The following is a 26,917-nucleotide window of genomic DNA, read 5'->3' as shown; positions in this document are numbered from 1 at the left end:
TCCATGTTGGATGAAAAGAAGATGTCAAAAAAGTACAAAACAATGTTAGCTTCTAAAGGATATGCACAACAATACAGAATTGAATATACAGAGGTATCTGCTCTAGTTGCTTGCCAGGATACAATCAAGCTCATCTAGCAACTGCGGTACAGAATATATGAGAGGTGTTTCAATTAGATGTGAAAAGTTCTTTTCTTCAAGGAGATCTCGAAGAAGAAGTATACGTACAACAACCTCTGAATTTTGAGAAAGAGGGTAAAGGGGATAAGGTGTATAAGCTCAACAAGCATTGTGTGGACTCAAACAGGCACCAAGATCATGGTATAGTCGGATCGAAACATACTTTTCTCGTAAAGGATTTAAACGGTGCTTCTGCGAACATACATTGTTTACAAAAGCAAAGGAGGGTCATAGGCTTTTAATGATGAGTCTTTATATAGATGATTTGATTTACACTGGAAATGATAAAATCATGTGTAAAAATCTTAAAATCTCAATGATGCATGAGTTCGATATGCCTGACTTAGATAGAATGAGTTACCGTCTCTCATATATGTAGGAGTTGGAAGAAGCATTTCTCATTCACTATTAGTGAAATGGATATAAATTAGTAGTAATATAGTGAAATAAATTTTGGTTTTTAAATTAGTACATAAGGTTGAATCCTTTTGCGGACTTAGTAAGTTAGTAGTATTCTCCTCTAATATAATCACCGAGTCTCTTCAATTCTCCATCTTGTTGCTCTGTCACAGCTCGCACAACATCTACAATTGAAATCATACCAACTATTTTCCCATCTATAACTGGAACATGCCGAATGCGATTATCTACAAAACAAAGAAAAGGGTCACACACATAGTTCTTCATTATTTGGTCACATAAACATTTTGTGTATAGAACATTCACCTAACATTAGTCTCATTGCTCTTAGAATGTTTGTGTCGGAGGTCACAGTTACCAGGTCATTCTGTTACATGTAATGTAACCATATATATCAGTTAAAAGTGAAAATGATAAATTGGATTAATCATAATGAAAATGAGAGAGAGCATATGAAATAACCTCATTAGTCATTATTTGACCGACTCGTGTGTATAACGGTGATCTTCCTTGTGCAACTATTTTCTTTAAGCAATCTGTAGAATCATGCATGCATGCATCCAACATATATTCAGTTTAGTTTGGTGTGTCTTTTCATGCAAGTCGTAATAGTACCATTCGACGCAAAATTAAACTTATTATAATGAATGTTGGATTATGAAGCACAGACTTTGACATGGAACATGAAACACCTACCTCGTTCTGTGACAATGCCAGCTATGTCCTGGCCCTCTTGCTTCAGTACCACCAATGATCCAATATCATTTTCAGCCATCTATTATATCATTATATATTTGCTTAGACATCTTTTACTACTGAAGTTACTATTATAACAAATATTCTCTGTTCACGTTCATTCATCTGATTTATATCTAAACTAGATACATAAGTTATTCAATGAATTTGAAAATGAAGTTTTTGCTTATAGGGATATGAGTTTATACTTAAATAGATATGAACAAAAGATATAAAAAAACAAATTGAAGAAGTATCTTACATTCCTCATTGCATTAATAACAACATCATCAACTCTACACCAAAGCCAGGAACCCACTTTTTCTTCCCCCTTTGTCATTAGCACCTCTGACACTGTCACATTCTCCAACCCTTTCTGCTGCATGGATGGAGAGGATGTGATAAATCCAAACCCTGAAGATATTTTGTTCAGGTTAAAGATTCCATTCCCGTGGAATTGTTGAAATATCGCAGCCCTTCTAGGGTTGCAGCGAGGTTTCAGTATCCGGTAAATCCCTTGCATTGTTATTATTCACTTTTTCTAGTTCTGTTCAATCAAAATTTAAATACGCGATGAATACTTTTCTTGAGAGAGAATACAAAGAAAGGAACTTTACTTTATGGTTTCTTGCACATAGAATTGCCAAACTTTTTGCATGATGAATTCCATTGAATATGCAAGGAATTTCTTTTGTGACAAGCAACAGAAATTTCTTTCCTCTTCAACAAGATTTAAGAATGTTGTTACGCATCCAAGGTATATATTCTTAGTTCTATGTATATAAACAAACTTTGTAAAATAAACATATTATTAAACCAAACATTATCCATGTCAGGAATAAAAAAGAAGCAATTTCATTTTAGAATCCCGTGGTTATCAGGTTCTTCTTCCACGAGATCTCCGTTTCATCAAAAACTAAGATCAAAATCTTCTTCCCAATTAGTCTATGGCCCAACACAGCCTCTTCCTACACCAATTTCTGAACCTCAAACAACTATAGACAGAAAAATGATGTTTGCGGTCGCAACATCCAATCCTAGTGAAAATAACATCAAAGTACCTGCAGCACCGGTTACCGCAAACGTCTCAAACTCTCCCATGCAAAATAGTTCCATGAGTATGGACAATGATGTAACAAATCTTGTTAATAGAGTAGCTACTGTGAATCCAACAACATTGCTTCCGACTGATGATAAAACAGTTAGTATTGTAACTCTGGCAGGTGACAACAGAGGAGCAACAATGCATGTGGCAGGTTCACAATCCCAATCAACAAGGAAAAAAGGTTCAATCCAAAACATACACAGAACCAACAAGGAAGAAGATAAAGATGAAGCGCAAAAGGCATATGTTAACAGTAACATTCAAAGTATGAATAATTCATTCATGATTCAAGGTTCAGTAACTGGACGAGACCCTGGCGTTCGCGTCATTCTTCCCCAACAGCCTGAGCCTCAACCTCAGCCTCAGCCTCAGCCTCAGCCTCAGCCTCAGCCTCAGGTTAGCCGGGTTGAGAAGTTACCTTACCAACCGGTGGTTAGAAGACGATGCCTGAGAGGACTTATGGTGGAACCAAGTGATTCTGATCCTGAGAATCCTGATAAACCTCGTCGTCATGGCTGCAAATTCAGTTGCGGAGATGTTAGAAAAGATAAGGAAAAAGTGATTCTGTAACAAAATTATAAACACAAAAATATTATTTATTTTTATAGTCCACTTGAGATATCATACCAGGATTTTGATTTTTCATGTTGACAACATCCAAACTATGTATTGTTGATTTTATTATTTACAGTAAGATAACTTGCAACTGTCTCTGATCTACAAGAGAATATTTAGAACAAGAGGATAACATAGGATCATCATATTTGAGAAACTAGCAGTAACAAAAACTACATGTTAACCACTTATTTGAACTGAATATTAAAACCAAAATCGGATTAATAAACTAGTTTCAAATCTTGTTATAGTTGTTACAATATAATGTAGAAAAATTTACTTACTACCCTATAATTAGCATTATACCCCTACAATTTTTTAAAAATACTATTTTTACCCTTTAATATTTTTAACCACTTTATTATTATTTTTTTAAAATTTATAAAAAAAAAATCATAAAATTGCAGCCCTACGCATGCAAACCGGAACTCTTTTGCAAAGTCTTTCGGAACACAAAATAAAACTTGAAAAATCTAGAAAAAATGCATACGGAAACTCTTGCAAAGTCTTCCGGTATGCAAAATAAAAGTTAAAAATGACTACCGGAACTCTTTTCAAAAGTCTTCCGGAACACAAAATAAAATTTTAAAAAATGCATAACAGAACTCTTTTGCAAAGTCTTCCGGTATCCAAAATAAAAGTTAAAAATGACTTCCGGAACTCTTTTGCCAAGTCTTCCAGTATGCAAAATAAAAGTTAAAAATGACTTCCGAAACTCTTTTGCAAAGTCTTTCGGTATGCAAAATAAAAGTTAAAAAAATAAAATATTAAATTAGTTAAAAATACATAAAGGCAAAATTGACATTTTTCGTAAAATGTAGGGATATGAGGACAAATGTAGGGGTACAAGGTAAAATTTTCTATAATGTATTATCCTTTCTTGTTTTATTCTTCTTCTCTTTAGGCCCATTATAGTTAGAGAATTTTTCTTGCCACCCCCCATTTTATACATGTCATCCCTAATTAGGACGTTTTTACCAAATTATCCTTGTAAAATATTGGATTTTTTTGAAATTTTTGGTACCGTATCGGAAATTTCATATAAATACCGGAAATTTTGTAGGATTTACCAATTTAGCATGCTTGATGCTACATACCGGAAATTTAAAATTTTCGGTACCGAATATTTCAAACTTCTGGTATATAGAGCAATTAAAATTAATACAGGAAATTTGAAATATCCGGTATATAAAAAAATACCGGATATTTCAAATTTCCGGTGTGACTTCAATTCATAAAATTATCGGAAATTTAAAATCTCCGATAAATTTTCGGTATTGGTTTTCTACCGGAAGTTCATGAAATTTTCGGGACGGGGTAATGAATTTTATAAAATTACTGGAATTTTTAAAATCTCCGGTAAATCGCAACAAAAATTTTGAAATTTTCGATAAATGGATATCGGAATTATGTAAAAAACAAAAAAAAATCGGTATCGGCCAAAAAGAGGTATTGGAAATTTGCTCTGCGGTATTGGAAATTTGCTTTTTGATGATTTTGGCAACAGTCATTTTTTTCTGAAATCGTAAAACTTTTGAGTAAATAGTGTCATAGGCATTTTGAGAATAATGTAAAATGGGGAGTAGCATGTATAACTTAGGGGTGGCAAGATAAATTCTCTTACAGTTGGTTAGGTTTTTTCTCTTTAGGCCCATTACAGATTATAGATTGTTGGGCCAGGTACATTTATTTGGTTCCTTGGCTATATAACCCAAGTGCCTCTCCATCATGCAATCAATTTTTTTTTTAGAGAATTCAATAAAAAAATTTACATTGATTTTCCTAGGTTAAAATTAAATGCTATCCTCTGACACTTGCCAACATGGTATCACTAAGATATTGATTACTCTTATTTTCTATCATTATTTTTCCATATTTTCATGCGTTCTTTTTTCAACTCCTTCACGTGTTAATCTTGCCCACATTCTTGAGATTACGTATTAATCTCATTCTTTTTCTTTTTTTCTCTTTCTACAAATTCTTTAATTTTATTGATGAATCTCATCATTCCCAAAAATCAACTCCTGAGATTACTCAAAATCCAACAAAACTCTCGTCTAGTTTCTTGAAATTACTCACCATTCCAACGATTCAAAACCAAAATTCAACCAAAATCCCTTCAAAAACTCATCAGATTTCACGCAAACCATCATTATCTTCATGCAATTTCTTGAAGAATCTCAACAATTCCCTTGGTTTACCGTCTTCTATCGACCAAATCCTTCGTTAATTGATACCTTCTTCCATTCCTTCGCTTATGAGCGCATTATCCTATAGATGTTTAGAATGATGACAAAACTATGACTTAGCATTTGTGTACATTGGACCTTTTTTCCTATGTCTACATGTGTCTCTTTTCTTTAGGAAACTTAAAATCGTGTTAGAGATGTCTTACATGTTGAAAATCAAGTGTTTTTGGGAAAAAGGTATGCATAGGTCGACACACACGATCTTTAGGTCGACACATTAGAAGCATTTTTTGAAAATCTACATTTTGTTCAGTACATGTCGACACATAGAGTCCATAGGTCGACACATGCTAAATTGATTTTAAAAAATTACATTATATGTTAACACATACATGTTATAGGTCGACACATAGATTGCATTTTGCTCTATAGGTCGACATATATGTATTTTAGGTCGACACTTGATGGAGCAATTTTGAAAAGTTACATTTTGTTCATCATAGGTCGACACAAACGTGTTAGAGGTCGACACATAGAAGTAAAAATACTTTTATAGGTTGACACATACGAGCCACAGGTCGACACATGCTGAATATTTTCAAAACCAGTCGACACATACGACTTTCAGGCTGACACATAGCAGCAAAATTTCTACTATGTGTCGACACATAACTTGTTCAGGTCGATACATAATCAACATGTGTCAATATGTACGACTTTCAGGTCAACATGTAGTAGAAGAATTTCTACTATATGTCGATACATAACTGGCTCAAGTCGACACATACCGTTATTTTTCAAAAATGTGTAAAAGCCCCTAATCTATTTTTTTGTTTTGTTTCTCACTTAACACACAACATATAAATACCATTCATGCATCATTTTCAAGACATTTAAACCAGAAATATACAAAGCATTGCTCAACATCTTCAACCCACATAGTCATTTTTGTTGGGTGCCATCTAGATATAGGTTGATAAGGTCCAATTTAGGATTAGTGAAACCAAATTGGGTTGAGAATTATTTGGGGATTTCAAGATAAATTAATTGTGTTTTCTTCCAAGATCAAGGATTGATTTGGAAGTTTTTCACAAGATTGCGCAATTTGGATTCAACCGAGTGAAAGCTTTGAAGAAAGACGTTTATGTCAAATGAGTAACCGTAACCAGAGGATCATTTTGGTAATCTTGGGTCACGATACGTTTTCAATTTGGATTCATCCGAGTGAAAGCTTCAAAGAAAAAGATTATGTCAAAGGAGTAACGGTAACCAGAGGATCAAATTGGAGATATCAGGTTACTTGATCTCGCTCAAGATCAAAGGAAGAGAAGAAGATAGGATCAACATCAACCATAGGGTTTAGAGGGTTGGATTGCTACTTTTTCTCTTGTAAACTACATTTACAAAGGTTAATTTTCATTATCTCAATTCCTTTAGAATTGGAGGCAGACATACCCATAGCAAGGTCGATTGAGGAATTGCCTAAACAAATCCTTGTCTCTCTCTCTCTCTCTCTAACTATCTATCTCTCTGTCTCTCTATCTATCTCTTTTATGTTCACTTGCAAATTGTGAAACCATTGATTGTGCAATTGATACATAGAGATAATTTCTTTGTCTAATACTTAAAACTATTTTTGTTGAGTTGATTGCAATCTATGTGAATGTAATTGATTTCTCATATCAACAAAATCAAAGAAAAATCTTAATTGAATAGACTGTATACCAAGTGTTCGACAAATTGCTTAAGTCGATTTTTGTTTGTTATTTCATTGGAAATTGATCAGCATTGTGTGATTTTTATTCAAACGTAGTCGCTGAAAATATATTGATTGTTTTTTTCATTTTATGTATTTATTCTACCGGTTAACGCATATCCGGTCTTTTCGATAACGGTTCAGGATAGACGATGGTCGATCTGAGATTGTTTTCGCACATCATAGTTAAACATTTTTCAAAGCAGAATTTTAATAAGAAAATTATAATTGCGATCTATTCACTTCCCCTCTAGATCATAGTCTATCGTCTAAAAAATGATATCACGAGCGCCAGTTTATTTTGTGCTTCAAAATTGTTTATTAGATAATGGAATCTGAACCGAAAGGGGCGTATAATAGAGCACCCATTTTCAATGGCATAAATTATGGTTATTGGAAAGATTATATGTGTATCCATCTAAATTCCATTGATAGGAATTGTCGCGGCAGAAAAATTAAAGATTAAGCTATTGATTAAGTTAACTCGCAAAAGCAAGAGTCGCAACCAAAATTTATTGATTCCAGAAAACGAAATGGAAAATATTGATAAAACTAAAAAAAGTGATCAAGGTACGGGGTTTGGTTATGTAAGGGAAAGTTATTAGCATCCCTCACATCTATGGTACTCCACAATCCACATGAACCTTTTGAAAATCTGTGTTTTTAGGCTAAAGGGTTTGTTTGCAATAGATTGGGAAGATGAGAAAAGAATTTGTTTTTATTTTTTTTACTGTGCTCGGCAAGACGTTGCATCATGTACCTACATAACCCTTCTATGAAATAGGGAAGTCAGAGCATTTGTAGTTCTGCTAAAAAACCAAGGAAGTTTGTTTTGTTTGTTTTTATTGGGAAAGACATTTTATCGCATTCGAGTGGGAAACACCACATGCCATCCACAAGTATGAGGGAGTGGGTATTTGCATCATCTTGAAATGAAGAGCTTTACTTAGATTGACTCGACAAGCATGTATCACATTCAAGTGGAAAACAACTACTTTAAACTTCATCTTAGGGGCTCTTAGGGTCTTACACCACTACAAGAACAGACTAATGTTTTCTCTTTTGGAAAAGGTTTTAAAGGAAAAGAGTGTAAGTTCACAAAAGATAGTTTGATGAGTTTTTTTTAGGTTTAATGAAAAGGTTTGAATATGCTTTAGATGTCTTTAGAATTTATTTGTGAAAAAGGTTTTTGAAGTCACTTGAAAAAGTCAAGGTTTATTACGAAATAAGTTTGAAGTTTTGGAAAGCAAGGTTGATTGCGATGCACAAGGCGATCGACTTACAAAACTTGGGGTATGGTTTGGTATATGGACCAAGAATGCAGGGGTTTGGTCGATGGTGATGCACAAAGAAGTTGACTTACAAAAACATGGTTAGGGCTTGGTACATGGACCAAGAGTTCGGGGATTCACAATTTATTCACAAACAAATAAGCAAGCATATAAAAGCTAAAGGAAAGTAAGTAAAATCATTACAAGGCCTCGGGAATGTGGAATATAACATGCTAGATAGAGTGATGATAAGCAATAAACACAGAAGCCCATACAAGGTGGCACAAACGAGTGAATATGATATGAAAGCATTTAAATTTAATTAAACTACAAGTGTACTAGCAGAGTAGGCTAGTCTTCTAGACGCTAATTGGAACAATTAATCAAACAAGTCTCACTGTAAGAAAGCCTGGGATTAAGCTGTGAATGTGTGCAAGTGTGGTTGATGGCGATGCTTAAGAAGTGATCGACTTATGGTAGAAAATGACTTGATATTAATACAAGAATTAGTTTAGAAAATGTTTTAGGTCTGTAAGTGAACGATTGGAGTGATTAACAAATAAATGAAGCAATAAACATTATTAAGACAAAAGCGATAAAATTATTGCATCACAATGGGGGATTAGAGTACAACTTGATCAAATGGGGATTGAAATGAAGTAAATGGAACAAGACAACATAAAATCAAGGCACTCATCAACAAAAGCACACAATATAAAAAGCATCAATACATCATCCAAAAGCTCAAGGAGTATCACAAATAACATCAAGAAACAAACAATAAAAGACTTATGATCAATTTAAATTGAAGATCCAAAAGTTAAATTGAAGAAAACCATTTGTGCCAATTTTATTACCAATGAAAATACATTTGTGAGCCTTATGATCAAGTTTAGATCTATTATTGATTAAAGTGGAAGCAAAAGATTAACAACCAAAGACTTTAAGATCATGAAAGGTAGGATGAATAATTCATAAGGGGTTTTATTTTTCAAGACAAATGTGCTAGTCTTATTGATGAGATAACTAGCATGGAGTAAAGCATGGGTCCAAGAACACTTTGGCAAGTGCGCATGAAAAAGTAAAACTCAGATAACATTAAGTAAATGCCTATTTTTTGTTTCATGATAGAATTTTGTTCAGGTTTTTATTCTACACAAAAGGTTTAGTGTAGAATTCATAAGGACTCGTAATAGGAAGTTATGAGAAATTCAACACCAATATTACTTCAAAATTTTGAAGAAAATTATATAGAGATAAAAGTAACAAAATATTAATGATAGCTCTGGAAATGGCTATAAAAGTAACAAAATATTATGGATGTGGTTTACATTCTCAATCATCTTCCTAGTAATCATATCCTGAATATTACATGAGTTAGGCAAAAAAAATAACTTGACAATTTAAAGATTGAGTTAGCCTAGATATATATAAGACTACATTTGAATTCAGGGATATAAAGAACATTGTGAAAATAAAGTTTACCGATGAAGATAATAGTTCAAAAATAATATGCATAAATGCAATTACCATTGGGGAAAATGATCAAGACGTGTTTGATTTGTTGGATATGGGAAAAGGATTTTATGGTGAGGAAAACTTGATTAGAAGCCCCTAAATCAAGAGTCCAAATAGAGTTCAAAGAAGGAGAATTATAAATACCTATTTTAGCAATACTCAAAACAATATGGAAAGACTCAACAATTTTGTTGGTAGAGCCCAATATGGCAATATCAGTCTTGGAAAATTTTAGTAGGGTATTAAGATACAAATAATCTTTCTTGGTGATGTTGGAGGTAGCATTGGTAGAGTTATTGTCTTTAGATTGTCTACCTTCAAACTGATTTTCAGATACTTCAGTATTATTCCTGTACCGGGAGGGAAAAACCATGTTTAAAGTGGTAGGTATCGATTGTATGGCTGGTCTTGTTGTATTGACTGCAAAACATGGAGTTCCTCAGTTTCCATTTTCCCTTTCATCTAGCATAGTAGGAATTGAATTTCTCTTTGGAATTGTGTGCAACATAAATGGTGGATTCAATTGTGGAAGAAAGGGGGGAAGGGTCCTACTAAAGAATCATGGAGTAGGTTTTGCTTAGGGAGGGTAAAATGGTCCATAAGAAGAATTTATGTTCGAACATTATTATAATAGTCATTTCGTCTTTTCAAGAGACATGTAATATACTCTAAGGATGTTTTTAGGAGTTTGAAGTGAAAGGCATGGGAGAGATTTAAAATAAGGGAAAGATAAAGTGGAAAGAACTGTAGGAATTTGGAGGGTTTGTTTTTATTCACAACAATTTAGGGGAACTCAAAATTTGTATTGAAGGAAGGTTTTTGAGGATGTATATAAATTCTTCAAATGCATTTTATATCGTTATAATATTCTGGAAATTAAAAAATATAGTAATGATGAACATTCATTTTATCATTCTATACAAAAGCACAATTTTATAAAATGTTAAAAGTTTCACTATTTTGTTTACAAATCCCCTCATAAAAAATCCTTCATTCCCCTCCTTTAAACTCTCAAACAAAATCTAAGTGTTTCTAGCTGCCAACAGAGGAATTCAGGGAACACGGACACTTAGGGTTACAAATGCAGCAGGGTGTGGGTCGAAGGTATTCGTTCGTCCCAAATAACCTTCATATCAGTAAATACATGGAGATTGAACGATAACCTTGACGAATGAAGTGTAAATCTTTGAAGGGGTCGAAAAAGCGAAAATGGTTACTTTCTGTGTAGCGATCTTGAAGGTCAAGCCACAACTCTAAGACATTATCAAAGTAAATTGTGCTCTAAGCAATTTGTCGATTTAGGGTTCTGGTAATCCACGAAAGAACTATATTGTTGTAGCGATCCCATACCTCGTAATTTGTATCAGAGGTAGAGATCTGTTGATGAATTGCAACTTATTTTTGGAGAAAAGAGCCTTTTTCATGGACTTCTCTAGTTATGATAATTATTGTCACATAGAGGAGGCGTGACAAGAATGAGGTTGAGATGAAGATTGTAAGGACTTTGCAGGTTGTGAGTTGGGTCTTAGGATGTGGAGTGGATAGAGGTGACAACAAAGGAATTTGGGTCAAAATCTCTGTTGGTCTTGATTTAGGGTTAGATAAGGATGCTCGATCAAGAAATTAAAAAGTAATAGAAGATGGGGTAAAAAAATGAAAGATTGAAGAGATAAAGGGGAAACCCATAAAAGTAAATGAATATAGGGTGAAAAAAATTAAAGATGAAGATAAAAATGCAAAAGAAAAGAGAAGAAAAAAATACATACGACTAATACCATGTTATTTTCACTTAAGATGAAAATTTTATTGAAAACGCAGTATTAAAAATTAGAGTTAAAAGATAGTGCACTGACAGTGTAAAATAGTTTTACACTGTCATCCAATAGAAAATCATAAATGTTCTATTTCATTAATTTTTTTTTAAATAAAAAAGTGGTTTAATTATATACATGGGTGGTGATTGGTTGACAATGTAAAAATATTTTACACTGTCAGTGCATCACCCCTTTTCTCTAAAAACTAAAGAATTCACCCTATATTAAACTGAATTGAAATCCTATAAAAGAATCAATAATATCATATGTATTGACCAAGCCAATAACCTAATAGACAAAAATCTAACAGACTTTCCTAAAGTAAAGGGAAACAGTTAACAAACTAAATAAAAATTAACACTATTACATTCTTTTTTACTGTTAGAAGAAAAGTTAGAGAATATATATCAACTTGTTCAAAAGAAAGAGTAATGTACTTATATTAAAACTAATTAAACTAAGTAGAAAAATAACATCATAACCAATTAACTGATCTAACCGTTAGTAACACTGTAACTAATCTATCTAAAATTAAACTTCAATGGTACAAGAACATCACTAATTTCTAGTATATTTAAAATACTCATGCTTAAATATTTTGTAAAAATATTGTTCTTGGCATTTGCATGGAAGACCCAACCGCAAGCATCACACGGGAAAGACGTGTGCAGTAGTCCCCTTAAGATATGATTTCGGCCTTCAGCGTATCTTCCATCGTTAAATTAATCGGACAACAACCTACATGAAGCGTCGTATTTCACGTGGACAGTCTGAATTATATAAAATTCAAACACACGTCATTTTTAATACTCTCTCATTCTTAAGCTCGTACTATTTTCTCAATCATTTCTCAATCATTCACTAACCTAAACATTTAAATCTTAATCTTACAAATGTATTTATGTTTTGCCGCACCGAAAACTCACTCCACCGTGCCGGAACTCTATTCCTCTTATCTATATCAATTTCTGACATAATCGCATCTATATCAATATACCCATATTCATGCAGACTGAAACCGTACACTAAACTTTTTTTTTAGACAAGACATTACGATTCACGCTTTGACGTACAGATGAGTTAAGCTGCTGAGTAGGGGTGGACAAAACATTACCGTCCGACTGCAACCGACCGGTCCGAAACCAATTTTCAGCCACGGATCGGATTGTTTCGGTTTTCGGGTTAATGCGGTCCACGTGTTTGGATATCAACGGTTTAGTTTGGTCGGGCCCGGTTGGTAAAATTTGATCCGTCGGAATCCGATCCGAACCGAATATATTATATACTAGTATCTATTATTATCTTGGACCACAGAAATTAGGCCCAAATAAAATCCATATAAATGTTTAGAGAATTAGGGTTTCTCATTTGCCTGTTTCCTTTCTCCTTGAGTTAGGTTTTCCGCCGCTGTTGTGCCGTGAGCAACCATATCTTATCATTCCATATTCTCTGTTACCGTAATACTGTAAGTTCTCTTTTCTTTTTTCTTCTTCTTTTCGTTCCTTATTCTTTTTTTCTTCCCCTTCTTCTTCTTCTTCAAATAAACGATGTTGAACATGTTGCCATCAATGATCCTTTCATCACTACTGATTACATGATAAATTCTTTTTTCACTTGAACCGATTGAACTAACTTGTTATGTGTTTTGTTTCTCTATTTGCAGACATAAATTTTCAACTATAACTCTATTCATGGTGGAAGCTTTTTGAACTCAAGGTTAAGGACTCTAAAACCCTTCTTGTTGGTGAGATGCTGATCTACGATTTCTGATTGTGGATCTGAAATAAAACCCTTCTTGTTAGTTGTTGTTTTTGGATCTATAATTTTTTATTGTGGATCTGAAACTTTTAATGTCAGTTTATTAGTTAGATAGTGGCTGCATCTGAATATTTGGAACCCTGAGGAGATTTGAAGTTGATTTTGTTGTTTAGTCTATTGGTGTTTATTTAATAATGATTTGGACTATGTGTGATTTGGTTTTGTGTTTGTGATAGGGTGGTGTCATGAAAGTTGTTATTCAACATCATTCCTAGCAGAACTGGAGCTGCCAAGGTATGTGTATACATTTGTTTAGCTTATTGAAAATGCAGTTTTGAGTGTTTATGTTTGATTAGTTCTTCACAGCAAAACTTTTACATCTGCAGGTTAAGAGAGTTTAGAGATTGAAAGGCTTGTATTTGTTACATGAGTGGTAGAGAGAAACTACTAAAGTTTGAGAGTTCTTTTGCTTAGTTGTTCACTCTACTAAACTCATGATTTAGTTACATGTATTCTGAGTTCTTTTGGTTGGTTGTTGCAGGGAGATAAAGTGACACTTGAATATATAAAGCATGTTAGCAATATCATTGAGAAATTTTATAGTGCAACAAGCAAAGAAAAGAATAAAGGTTGTATCAGGTTGGATTATTTTAGTTACATTTCCTTTACTCTTGGTGATTACATGAATATATATAAAGCATGTTAGCAATTTCATTGAGAAATTTTGAGATTAATGTTCAACTTGTAATCTCTACTAGTTCCTTTGATGTTAGTGATCATGTATTATATCTTTCTGAGAAAATTGATGGTGGATCTCTTAATGAAAGGATAAGTTTTCTGAGAAAATTGATGGTGGATCTCTAACAAGTCCTATTTTTTCTGTTATGTCATGCTAGAAGTCTTTTTATTTGCTCTTGTTTAAGTGTTAGTTACAAGTATTTTTTTTGTTTTCAGCATCAATGGAGTTTCAAAGGCAATGAGTTTAGAATTAATTGTTATATAGTTTTAGTCTTTGAAACTTTGAATGATTGAATTTGAAACTAAAACTCTGAATTTATAATTCTTTGGAACTCATTTGTGGAACTGACTCTATAATTTGAATTTGTAACTCTCTTAATTTTGAAATCTATTTTAGTATATGCATGATTTAATTGTGATACTATATTTAGTTGAGTTTTGTTTTTATATAATTAATTTATTAGATTTGTTTCATCAAACTTTTTAATTTTCTGAAATTTGTCTAACATCAGTTTTTTTAATGTAGGAGTGGAAATTGCTTTGTCTTGTGCCTCCTTCAAGTCCATTAAATATTAACATAGAAATTGAAGGAAAAAAATTGAAAAGATTATAATCAAGAAATAGAAGAGAAGATAAGTTAGCCTCAGCTGTGGAGGAGAAGGCATCAACACAAGTATGAACATATGGACATTTGGACAAACATAATTTGTGTTATTTACTGTTATTTTAATTGTTTTAATTTTAATAATTTTAAGAAATAACAAAAAAAACAAGGTATTTATTTGTTAATTAAAAATTGAGTAAAAATAATTTAATTTTGTAATTTTAGAACGGATATAAAAAAGATGGGCCAAAATTTAACTTAGCCCAGTAGTTATAAATCTGCAAAATAAAAAGTTAAATTTTAAATTTGGGTTTAAAAAATTACATGGCCCATTTTCATTCAAAACCGAATTAAACCGATATGTTTAACCGATCCGAACTAAACCGGACCCGACTTAACCGAAAGGCCCAACGGTCGGGAATTGGGCCTAGATAACTCACCCGAGGGTTAGTTCGGTTCTGGATTTTGGGCCCGAATCCGAACCGAACCGACCGTTGTCCACCCCTACTGCTGAGCACAATTGGGCCAATAGTACTATTCTCAATTTCATATGCATCATGATAAATGATGTCATTGATTAAAAAAAGAGAGTATATTTTATTACATCAAGTTGCAAAAATAAATGACAAGATAATGATTCTAGAGTTATCTAGCTTATAGAAAGGACGCATAATATCTTTGCACAGCTTTTCAATATTGTGCTTAAGGTTTATATTGTTTCCGAATATATATGACTAGCACTGCCAAATTGGAATTGGTATCTAATGCCCCACCGATTCAAGGCTGTAAAATTCTCAAGAATTTCAACTATCTATGGATGGTCATTAGTGATTATTATTAGTTTAAGGTTTTGTATACTACGCAACATGAAATGGTACCCCATATAAATTCATTAAATAGACTCATAATTGATATTATAGTGCAAATTTAGTGTGGTACTTTGTTCCATTCTAGGCATTTCTTTAATTTGAAGGCATTGTCAAGAAAGGGAATAATATCTGGGGATATAACGCTAGATTTGGCTTGGTCCTTGAAAAATTTCAACATTTATATTATATACATACTTTAAATGTGATTATTTTTAGATGAATAAACCACAAGCAGAAAACAACAAACTCTAATGATGAAAAAAATATAGATTTGAAATATAAGACATTGTTATGTATGATTTTTCGCATTTTTTTAAAAAGACTTATTATCTTTAGAGATAGAAAGTAAAAAGTGTCGAATAAAAATGTTTTAAAATTATGTTGATTGTCAAAATATGATTTCTCTTTGTTCCGTTCAGAAACCAAAATCGATTGTAGTTGATGAACTTGAATTCATGGTACTGATCTCCAATACGGAGGCGCAAGATGGATTTGTACTCCAACGTCCAAGTCAGTTCAATATTCAAGATGAATGTAGTGAATAGTGGAAATCATGAAATGTACCTTACTATATGTGTGAAGTGACTTTTATACCTTGGGTCAAGTGGAGTGGATCTAAGATGATTGTGCCTTAGTTATTTGGGCCTTTGGCCGACCCTAAACAATTACCCCCAAGACTTTGTCGGGCACTGAGAGAGTCAGGGAAGCCTTAAGTGAATTTGGTCAGCCTCCAAGGATTTTGTATGATGTGAACTCGAGACGAAACACTTGGATTCAATTGAAAGAGTAGTGGGGAACTGGAGCATTTAATACATTCCCATAATTGAAACGTTTCATTATTTTCTTCTTACACGTGGGCTGACACGACAAGTTAGGGCATGACGCGGCTTATAGTGCACTTGAGTTTGCGTGCATTCCCAAGGAGAAATATATTCGTTGATTTCATACTACTTTTTTCCATTGAGAATCTGGATCGTTCAATCATTTTTGTCAATAAATAGGGGGAAGTTGAGCGCTTAAATTCTGTTCACAATCCTTGGCATTCAAGTCTATTCATATTCAGCTTATTAGCAAAAGCCTCTGTCTCTTCCTTCATGAGAGCATTACTCATAGCAATTGTAGTTCCTTAATCAAAGTTGTTGCCCTTCTTCGTTCACTCTCCTTCATTAATTTCACACAACCGAGTACCCTTATCAATTCGAGCCTTTATCTTCAGTATTTCTTGTTTTCTAGCCATGATGAGTGATATCACTATTAACCTAGTGAGTGATTCTTAGAGAAATACTTCTTATACTGCGGGAATGAGGGTCTCCCCTGATTCTCACCTCCTCCCCTTGTTCATGATTGTCTGGCCCAATAATTTACATCATTATTTGACTATTCTGAATCAGAAATGGTATCTAGGAACACACTTGTTGAGGGAGCTTCATCATTCGATTATTTTGAAACCATTTGATCAAATGATGATGAAAGGGAATACCATGATGAGGTTCCTATTGTTAGAACAAGATTTGGATCTGCATTTAATCTCTAGTTTTGATGATAATAATGCATATATTTTATATATAACAATTTTGTAGTCTAATAGTTTCTTAAGTGTGCAGGTATAATATTTTATTTTATTATGGATAGTTATCCAGAAAGATCATCAGAATCAGTGTTGGCGCGCCTCAGAAGAACTATTCATCCATTTCTACAAAAGCATCAGCAGTTCTGAAGAATGTTGAATATTCTCTAGAAATGATCTTCATGTGTTTCTTATATAAGCTACTCTTGCAGATCAGAAGTCAAGATTTCCAACTCATATAAGCTTTTTCTTCCAGCTCAGAAATCAATATTTGTTATTCAGATAAGCTTTTGCGTTCAACTCTAAAGATAAGGTTCTGACATTGAAGACTATGATACTCTTGGAATATTCACGTAACATGATATTTTCTACACTCTCACTACTTTAGATCATAAGTATATCATTAAGAAGGAAAGATCAGAAACTTGCACAAGAAGATAAATGGTATAATAGTACAGTACCCTTTCCACTATTGTGCAAACATATGTCTTATTGTGTGCTCTTTGTCTCCCACTATCTCATAGGAGCCGTTATGTCAGTTGGCATGGAATGCGATGTTTTGTCCTTCTCAACGGTCTAATTTTTTAGAATATATATAGAAGCACTTCTCCATTGGAGAATTTGCTAATTTGCTGAACTACTGAATATTGAAAACACATCAATGTGAAAGATAAATCAAAGAGAAATATTTATTTCAAGAAGATCTCAAGAACATAAAGATTTGTTACTCATTATTTGTGTGTAATTTGTGTTCTTAAATTTTGTTTCATTTGCTTATCTAGAAGAACTATGTAAACACTTTCTATTGTATATATTTTGAGATTTATTTTCCTCAAGTGATGAGGCTGTTAGTCTGTATACTTGAGATGACTAAGGTGTCATTCTAGACTCTTAGAGGTCTGTTTGTAATCTTTCAAGATGAGTTGATTAAGTCCTTTTTGAAGGCGAAATCACATTGACGGGTGGATAAGATTAGCCTTGTTTAAGGTGAACTTGTATAAACCGAAAGTGTCATTTTTCCCTCTTTCTTATATTATCTATCTTTATTGATTAAGTGAATAGGATTTTTAAAAGAAACAGTTTTAGGAAACCCAATTCAAACCCTCCTTTCTTGTTTTTTTTCTCAACCATCAATTGGTATCAGAGCTCCGGCTCGATTATTGATTTTTTAATCAAACATTTAACCGATTAGAGAGGTCTAGTGTGAGAAAAACTTCTATAGATGTTGCTAACACAAACGAAAGAGATAATTACAATGTTAAACCTCCTGTCTTTGATGGAGAAAATTTGAGTACTGGAAAGATAAACTTTAAATTTTATTTCTAGACTATGACATAGATCTTTAGGATATTTTCACAAATGGTTATGAGGCACCTGTTTCTGCAATTGGTATTCCCATTCCAAGAAACATAATGAATGATGAACAAAAGCGTGAGTTCAAGAATCACCATAAAGCTAGAATCATTATTCTCAATGCTATTTCTTATAATGAATGTGAGAAAATTACAAATAAAGATACAACAAAGGATATTCTTGATTTGCTAAAAATGACACATGAAGGCAATGCTCAAGTCAAGGAAACTAAGGCTCTGACCTTAATCCATAAATATTAGGTTTGCAAGATAGAAGAAGAAGAAGAAGAAGAAGAAGAAGAAGAAGAAGAAGAAGAAGAAGAAGAAGAAGAAGAAGAAGAAGAAGAAGAAGAAGAAGAAGAAGAAGAAGAAGAAGAAGAAGAAGAAGAAGAAGAAACAGTTGAGACTATGTTCTCAAGGTTTGAAACCTTAGTAGAAGGACTTAAGGTTCTGGACAAAGGTTACACCATTGTTGATCATGTCAAAAAGATCATCAGAAGCCTTCCCAAGAAATGGAGACCAATAGTTACTGCATTAAAGCTATATAAGGATCTAAACAACATAACTCTTGAGAAGTTAGTTAGCTCTTTCAGGAGTTATGAAATAAATCTAGAAGAAGATGAGCTTCATAAAAGAGGAAAATTTGTAGCTCTAAAATCCATATCAGAAAGAATCAAGTCAAAAAAGAACAAATCCTTCCAAGCTGAAGAAGTAGAAAATTCTGATGATGAAGTTTCTGACGATGAAGATGAATTGTCACTCCAATCCATAAGAGTCAAGCAACTCTGGAAGAAAATATAAAACAACTTCAGAGGATCCAGAAACAGAGAAGATCGTCCAAAAAAATTTGCTAGAGGTAGAGCAAGTAAAGAAGTTATGTGTTACGAATGCACCAGAAAATATTTTTTGTCTTGCCATTCATCCCAACGAATGATGCGTACGTGTTTGGGCGGATATATATAAGTTAGGATTAGGATAAAATATGTTTAACATGTGTTTTTATAATAAAATCTGATTATTTTATCCATCAGTTATTACATAAATCGAAGAGATATATCATTTAGTATACACTTATAAATAAATAAAAACATAAAATAAAATAGATGGGATTCGAAGCATGACCTGAATTGTTTTTCCCCTCTGTTATACTAAAAACCGAGGGAATATGTGATTTTTATTTTAAAAAATATACATGGTGCGCCTTGGCATTATACCTCGGTTTTATTTTGGTTGAGGTGTCAGCTTTGTTATGAAATATATTATTTGTAGCAGTAAAAGAACCATATACATGTCGCTGGATAAACACCTTATTTGCATTATGAAAAATGCCCTCACCACTGTCTGATACCCCAACCCTAAACTGAAATTCATTGAAATATTTTTCCACATCTTTATAGACTCGTTTCATAAAAATCTCAGATACCAAAACACCTTTAAATAGAACCAACAACAATATGGTGTATTCCACAATTAGCCTTTAATAAAATTTTGAAGTGTGTGTAAGTTATAAACTCGGTCAAACTCATCATACATCTTACTCCTAGAGATAAGTTAACTACTAGAGTGATTGCACATAAAAGATCTTTTTCCAAAGCATAACTTTCTCCATATATTGCGTCTAATATGTGTTGGGATCGCAAATCATCTCTATCACATAATGTCTCTTTGTGAAACGATTTAATACACCTAAGAATAGGTTAACTTCAACCACAAAAGTTGCTTCAAAGAACATGGAGGTCGGTGTGGAGGTAGGTGTCATGTACATGTGTTTAGCCTCCAAAACTTTCATTTTATCTTTATTGTAAGGATCCGTCCTATATGACCTTAACACTTTTAGAGACGATGTGAAGTATTCATCTACAATATTACAGAAGCATTGTTTGGTGTTAGTGCTCACCTTTTTATTTTCCTCTTTTTATATATTGTTCATTATCCATATCATCTTGTCTAAATATTCTCAAAACATTATCGACTATCTTGGCGTGGTCGTTTACTTTTCTCCATGTAGTCAAGCAACCCAACATGTGATATTGCAAAGAGTTATGATTTCAAAATTTGTTATCCCAACTATTCTAAGGCTTAATCATCCATAAAGTGAACTAGGAAGAAATATCAATTGAATCCATATATATATATATATATACATATACTGGCTTAACAACCACCTTATAAAGAGTCTATTTCAGTGTCTAAGAGAAAATAAGATGACAATTATGAGATATACTCTTTACAATGAAAATAAGTGATACGGGGACTCTCTCTAGCAACCTCGCATCCAAAATCGGTTTCTCCTTTGCACCAAACATATTATGGTCCTTTATGGATGATTTTGAAATTCCTAAAATGTGACTTTCAACCTCCCATATCACATGAGTAACACAAAATACACCATCAGAATGATAACATGCTACTCATGGCAGAAACACTCATGTATCTTCCACATATCATTCCTTGACCACTTTTAAAGACTCTTCCAACGCCATAAACAAACTCCGATCACTATCAATAATTCTATGTAGTGCGCTTTTTCGTTCGTCACTACAGAATGTGTGACATCTTAAGATAAGAGTTCATACGAGAAACATCTTCGCTCCCACGATATTAAAATTAAAATAAATAATAATTTCCCTTACAATATATTTTTATAATATTAAAATAAGTACATACTCTAGATGGTATAGGATATAAGCACACTACTTTAGAAAATAGTAGATAACAATTTTAAAAAAATAGGTTAATATAACATACATCTTTTAAATAATATTACTAATATAGTGGAAAATAAAACATACCGATGCGTCTTGGATGCTCAATGTTAAAACTATAATTGAGAATAACTCAACCTAACAAAACTACTTGTAAGGTAACTTCACTCTCAAAATTTTTTTTCCAATAATATTACAAGTAGGTGAATTCTTATCTACCCAACTTAAAAAGTTGGGTAAAGTTACCTTCAATGTAAAATGTCTTGGAAACAATAAAAAAATATACAATTTAATAATTAATTAAATAAAATAAAACTAAAAGATGTAATGTGATTGGTAGAATGTACACTACCCAACTTTTTGAGGTGGGTAGAGAAGTTGTCCCCTTACAAGTAATAGCCAACTTGCAAACACCCCTCACTTGACTCTCCCTTATTTAAGGAACTAAGACCACAATGCCTCAACACAACGTATCATTATAACAACTCTCACATCACTGTGTTTTCAACTTCAATCACACTTCTTTGAGTTTGTATTATTATTATTATATTCAAAAGTTTCATAGATAGATAGGTATAGCAACAAGATGGGTTGGACAGGAGAAGAGAATAGACGTTTTGAGGATGCACTTGCTGTATTTGGTCCAGAAGATCCAAACCGGTGGCAACGTGTGGCTAACGCTGTTGGTGGAAAGTCAATACAAGAAGTTCAAATGCATTACGAAATCCTCAAAGAAGATCTCATTCGAATTGAACGTGATCAAGTTCCACTACCCTCTTACAGAGGAGGAGGTTCTTCTGGTGTCAATATCAACAATACCAGAAGACAACTAATTGCTGATGAACAAAGGTACTAATAATACATTCACTTTCATAGCTTCTCGTGTCAAATATTTAATCACAGTTAAATCGTGACTAAATATTTGTGATGGTTCAACTGTGGTGAAATAAGACTTCTATTGTCCTTAGACGAAAGGTAATAACCACTCGTGAACTGTAGGATTCGAACCTGGTGATAGTATTTAACCTAATAATATCGATTTTTACTAGTTGTTCTAAGATTTGCGTACAGACATCTATTTAGGTCACATGAAATTCAATCTATCATGTGCACGTGATTATTAGTGAAGATAATGACCCATATATATAATTAATTATCATCAACTCATAGATTAGTTAATAATCATAGGATCATGCATTGCATAGACATATGTAGTTTGTCCCCCAGGGTCCTGTTTTTAAGTAATGTTCATCTGAAATCTTTGGGTTTAATTAAATTTTTTAGCACATGCACTTGTCAACTTATTCATTAATTAACTCTATAAGGTTTCTTAATTAAGTAAGGAATCTCAATATTAATTCTTATTATCCTGTCTAATCCCATTTTCAGGAGAATGAGGAATCTTAATATCCGTTGAAGCAAAGACAAAAACTGTTAGAGCTCTGGAGCAACCTGTTTTTTAATTAATTTATATTAATGTGTTGTCTATTTCTAATTTGAGTAATTCCTAAATGTAGTTTGTAACAAATGTTGTATTATGTGATTTAATTAATGTAAGACTATATTAGAAATTCTGTCTAGTTGATTTATTTTAGAGAGAAAATAATATTGATGGTATAAAATAAAACAAGAAAACAAAAACCACCAATTAATTTCTATATATATAAATGGTTAAGAAATTTTTAGCAAAAAATATTAGCGTAGAAGCTTATATTTCGTGAAACTAAAATTTGAGTGGAGGGTATTTAATTAACACATCTGTATGAACCAAATATTAAGGTAACATCACAATTTCCTCAAACCTTAAACATTCCTAAAACAAGGTTATTGTGTTTATATAAAAAAACACCAAATTCTAATCAAATAAAGTTGCACTATATTGCCATCCTTTGTTGGATTACACACCAAAAAAAAAATTGTAACTGTGATTGTGAAGGTTAGGGAAATTAATTAAGAAAAAAATGGCAAAGATAATATGTTTTTTGGTATTCGCAATTGTGGTTGCGATGCCGTTGCGTACGGTTATGGGACAGGCAAGTTTGCAGGATCTTATGGGGCAGGGAGATTTGGCTCAAACTCTTGATGAGGCTAAGAAGGCTATTGGTGCTGCTTCTGGTGCAGCAGCCGGTCAAGCCGCGTTTAACGATTATTTTGGTGGTGGTGACGATCTAGGCGGGGGAGCAGCAGGCGGTGCGACAGATGAGGCCAGTGCATCTTTGGCTGATTGGATAGATGATAAGTAAGATCACCATCATTCTTTTTCTCTTTTCCATTTTCTTATGTACCTAATTGTCTAGTAACAAATAAAAATGTTTCATGTACGCTATGTACGTGACAACTGGTGTACATACACGCGACACCTAATGTAAAATGTAGTTAATTCAGTTGCACAGATGATAAATTTAGCTATATGAATTAATTATATTTTTGTTCCACGAAACAGCGCTACAAGCGCTGAAGCAGGTTCACCACCAATGCCAGTAGATTCGCCAGTTGGTGCACCAGAAGATTTACCAGCAGACACACCAGAAGGATCAGAAACAGATGATGATGATGATACATTCGCCCCAGGCCGAGCACCAAGCCAAGCACCTGGATACGAATTGAAATATTCACCATTCGGAGTACCAACATATGCACCCGATGTTATGTTTGAGTCACCAGAAGACGGTGACAGTGACATAGACGACACAAAGTCACCGGGAGGTACTCCAATAGAGTCACCAACTGATGCACCTGACGGAGCACCATCAGATGACGACGAGGACATGGATTTACCTGATGGTGCTCCATCATTCGCACCTGAAGGAGCATCTGGACTCGATTTTGATGATGATAGTTGAAGCAAAGAATAGTAACTTCAACATCAAGTAATTCTAATATCAATGTTGATTATCAACATACAGTTAAATTCCGTTGAAATTTTAAACCAAGTTGAGTATGTAACATAGCACCTATCAATTCCCCCCCTTAACAAAAATGTGCCTATTTGTTCTTATTATGTGCCTATAGAAATAATTGATCTACTGAATAACAGTGCTGTGAGTTTTCTTGGTAAAAAAAATAAGTAAAAAGATAAAAATCTAGTCATAACTTTAAATTAATTTACATTAATATTGTATGCAACTTAATCTCTAAATACATTGTTTGCTTCATGAATGGCAAACAATATATTATTTATTAATATTCATATTACACAAGTAAAGCTCAAATATACTGCAATGTATTACGTATCAATCGTTAGCATCTAGCAGGCTTCGAACCTGATAGTTTGAGAGGATCACACTATAAGGACTGAAGCCTTCACCAACATGCCAACTCTTCGGGTTATGTATTATAGCTGTGTACTCTATTCTCATAGATGTGAGATCAATGAGCTACGAGTTTCTGCACCAAAACCTAAACCATTTACACGATCATCTTTCTTTTCCACCTCCGATTTTTTCGCTACATCGTGTTTTATCCTCGCAACATCTTTTCCAAACCGCATCTCCATCATAATTTTCATTTTTCCTTCTAGAAGCTTCTCTTTAGCAGCCCATCTTTGTAATTTCCCCGAAGTAGTTTTCGGAACACATTCACTCTTAACCAAAACCACCCATCCAACTTCAACACATTCTTTTTTCAAAACACTTTCTTTAATTCCTTCACAAACACTCCTTAGAATCCCCTCATCCACATCTTTTTCGACTCTTTGCATCTCCGCGACAATTACAACCGTCGCTAAAACTTTAAATGCTGCAACACAACCTCCTCGTAGTAGCTTCGGAAAACTGTTGAAAACTGCAGTCTCTATGTAATGTGGTTGAATCTTTTCACCATTTTGAAGCTTTATAGTATCTTGAATTCTACCAGTAACATAGAGATATCTTTTTTCGCCTTTCACTATTCCTTTGTCACCCGTTCGTAGGAAACACCTACGAACTTTGTTTCTGATTCTTGCATGAAAAACTTCTCTTGTTAAAGAAGGGTGACCAAGGTAACCAAAACAGTTACTTGGAGATGAAACCCAAATTTCTCCTTCAACACCATCTTCAACAGGCTCGAGTGTTTCTTCGTTAACAACCATGATTTCCATGTCTTCTTGTTCCTCGAGCCTCGCAACTGGTAAAAGCTTTTTGTGAGTTGGAAAATGTGAGAAGCTAGAGTAGGCTTCTATATTATGATCCCTCCATGCAGTAGAAACAAAAGTACAATTCTCTGCTAATCCATAAGAAGGTGAAACGGACAAAGCTCTTAACCCGAATGGCGAAAAAGTGTGAACAAATTCAACCACTGAGTCATTGTAAATAGGTTCATTGATGAGTATAAGGTTGTTAAGATTTGATAGATTAATAGGTAACGTTCCTTTTTGAATTCCTCCGCGTTTGACAACAAGTGGTAATGTGAACGAAGGAACAGGAGTGCATGTAGCATTGAATTTCGACATTAACTCAAGCCAGATTCTCGGTCGTTTGATGAACGATGTTGGAGAAGTGAGAACACACGTTGCACCTGATACGATTGTGAGTAACAGAAACATTAGACCACAATCATGGTATTGAGGTAGCCACGAAACGATAGTACTGTTTGGATGAAGATCGTAGGCTTTTCTTGCTGTTCTAACGTTATGAGCTGCTGAACCTGTTGTAACGAGAACCGGTTTTGGTATTCCAGTTGCACCTGATGTGTATTGAACCAAGTAAACCTCGTCCGGTTTACGACCATTGTATGAATTTGAATTTGAATGTCTGTTACTGTTTTTGAGGTCATCTGTGGAAATCCATAGGAGTGTTTGTAACATCTGAGCCAGTTTATTATTGTGGGATGAAGTGATGTAGTGATGAATGGATGAAATGTAATTGGGGTGAGCTATGGCAGCTTTTGGTTTAGTTTGTGAGATGACCCTAATAAGGTGATGGTAGTTTTTTTCATTGGTGAAAGAAGGGTGAGGAGGGACTATAGGGACAGTTAAAAGACCAGCTCTTTGACAACCGAAAATGACCTTAACAAGGTCGAGTCCCGGAGAGCAAAGAATAAGGACAGTGTCATCTCTTTGAAGTGGAAATAGTAGCTGAGTTGAGATTGTATCTACTGAGGTATTGAGTTCTTCATAGGTAAGGTGGGTAGTGGAAATGGTGTTCGAGTAATCTTCGGCCCAAATGAAAGCTGGTTTCGACTTGAAAGAAGGTAACCTGGCCCAAACTGGGAGGTATTGGTCAACCACAGGTTGGTCGGGAAAGGATGGATCATAATTCTCGTACTCGTATTGCATGTTTGTTGTCTGTTCTTTTCTATTGTTGTTGTTTGTGAAAACTTGTAGCTCAATCACTTGCTACTTATAGTTAAATCATTTAGATGTAGATAAAGACTAAGTGAAGATTACAAAGACTAGAAAAAAGCATAAAGGAACATTCTGTTAGAATATCCCACTGAGTTTTGAGACCTGATAACATAAACCGTCGCTTTGCTGTTGTTCCATTTGAGATGTTTCATCCCTTCCCTCAATTTATGTTTTTTATATTAATGGTTGGCTGTCTCTCACCTTCATCTTGGCAGGCTGCTTGTATTGTTGTGCATAGCATTGTAATGAGTTGTCCCATCATGAGAACTTGCTTCAACTTTGCATCTTCAACGTCTCCGCTTTCACATACAAGAATTGCCATTTTGTCAAAAGATCAAACATACTTCATAATGACATTTATTATGGACTTGCTAAATAAATTATGACCAATCGAATTA

The 26,917-nt window shown here is 33.7% G+C and overlaps 5 protein-coding genes and 1 long non-coding RNA gene across 6 annotated transcripts; 4 read left to right on the top strand and 2 right to left on the bottom strand.

Moving 5' to 3' along the window:
- Window positions 1-562: 562 nt before the first annotated feature.
- Window positions 563-2,210, bottom strand: LOC131654824 (CBS domain-containing protein CBSX3, mitochondrial-like). Its single transcript, XM_058924753.1, has 5 exons — window positions 1,598-2,210; window positions 1,297-1,375; window positions 1,063-1,136; window positions 907-967; window positions 563-827 (listed from the first exon to the last, which is right to left on the bottom strand). The coding sequence occupies exons 1-5, from the start codon at window positions 1,856-1,858 to the stop codon at window positions 685-687; spliced, it is 618 nt and encodes a 205-aa protein (XP_058780736.1). The 5' UTR covers window positions 1,859-2,210; the 3' UTR covers window positions 563-684.
- On the top strand, window positions 2,159-3,201 carry LOC131654823 (uncharacterized). Its single transcript, XM_058924752.1, has one exon. It carries the CDS (start codon window positions 2,165-2,167, stop codon window positions 3,008-3,010), a length of 846 nt encoding a protein of 281 aa, XP_058780735.1. The 5' UTR covers window positions 2,159-2,164; the 3' UTR covers window positions 3,011-3,201.
- A 9,710-nt stretch (window positions 3,202-12,911) lies between these two features.
- LOC131660184 (uncharacterized) lies at window positions 12,912-14,895 on the top strand. The gene is made up of 6 exons (XR_009300749.1): window positions 12,912-13,068; window positions 13,267-13,347; window positions 13,598-13,655; window positions 13,748-13,794; window positions 13,903-14,000; window positions 14,626-14,895. It is a non-coding gene; the product is annotated as an uncharacterized LOC131660184 (long non-coding RNA).
- A 6,757-nt stretch (window positions 14,896-21,652) lies between these two features.
- On the top strand, window positions 21,653-22,788 carry LOC131654822 (protein RADIALIS-like 4). Its single transcript, XM_058924751.1, has 2 exons — window positions 21,653-22,045; window positions 22,586-22,788. Exons 1-2 carry the CDS (start codon window positions 21,783-21,785, stop codon window positions 22,611-22,613), a joined length of 291 nt encoding a protein of 96 aa, XP_058780734.1. The 5' UTR covers window positions 21,653-21,782; the 3' UTR covers window positions 22,614-22,788.
- Window positions 22,789-23,057: 269 nt separating this feature from the next.
- LOC131654821 (uncharacterized) lies at window positions 23,058-24,232 on the top strand. The gene is made up of 2 exons (XM_058924749.1): window positions 23,058-23,435; window positions 23,640-24,232. Exons 1-2 carry the CDS (start codon window positions 23,158-23,160, stop codon window positions 24,037-24,039), a joined length of 678 nt encoding a protein of 225 aa, XP_058780732.1. The 5' UTR covers window positions 23,058-23,157; the 3' UTR covers window positions 24,040-24,232.
- Window positions 24,233-24,408: 176 nt separating this feature from the next.
- Window positions 24,409-26,855, bottom strand: LOC131660182 (uncharacterized). Its single transcript, XM_058929361.1, has one exon. It carries the CDS (start codon window positions 26,448-26,450, stop codon window positions 24,552-24,554), a length of 1,899 nt encoding a protein of 632 aa, XP_058785344.1. The 5' UTR covers window positions 26,451-26,855; the 3' UTR covers window positions 24,409-24,551.
- Window positions 26,856-26,917: the final 62 nt, after the last annotated feature.

This window comes from Vicia villosa, linkage group LG3 (genome assembly GCF_029867415.1).
Source record: "Vicia villosa cultivar HV-30 ecotype Madison, WI linkage group LG3, Vvil1.0, whole genome shotgun sequence".
In the NCBI taxonomy this organism is placed as follows: Eukaryota; Viridiplantae; Streptophyta; class Magnoliopsida; order Fabales; family Fabaceae; genus Vicia; species Vicia villosa.
Note: the sequence above shows the minus strand (reverse complement) of the source record. Positions and strands in the feature narration are given on the sequence as shown.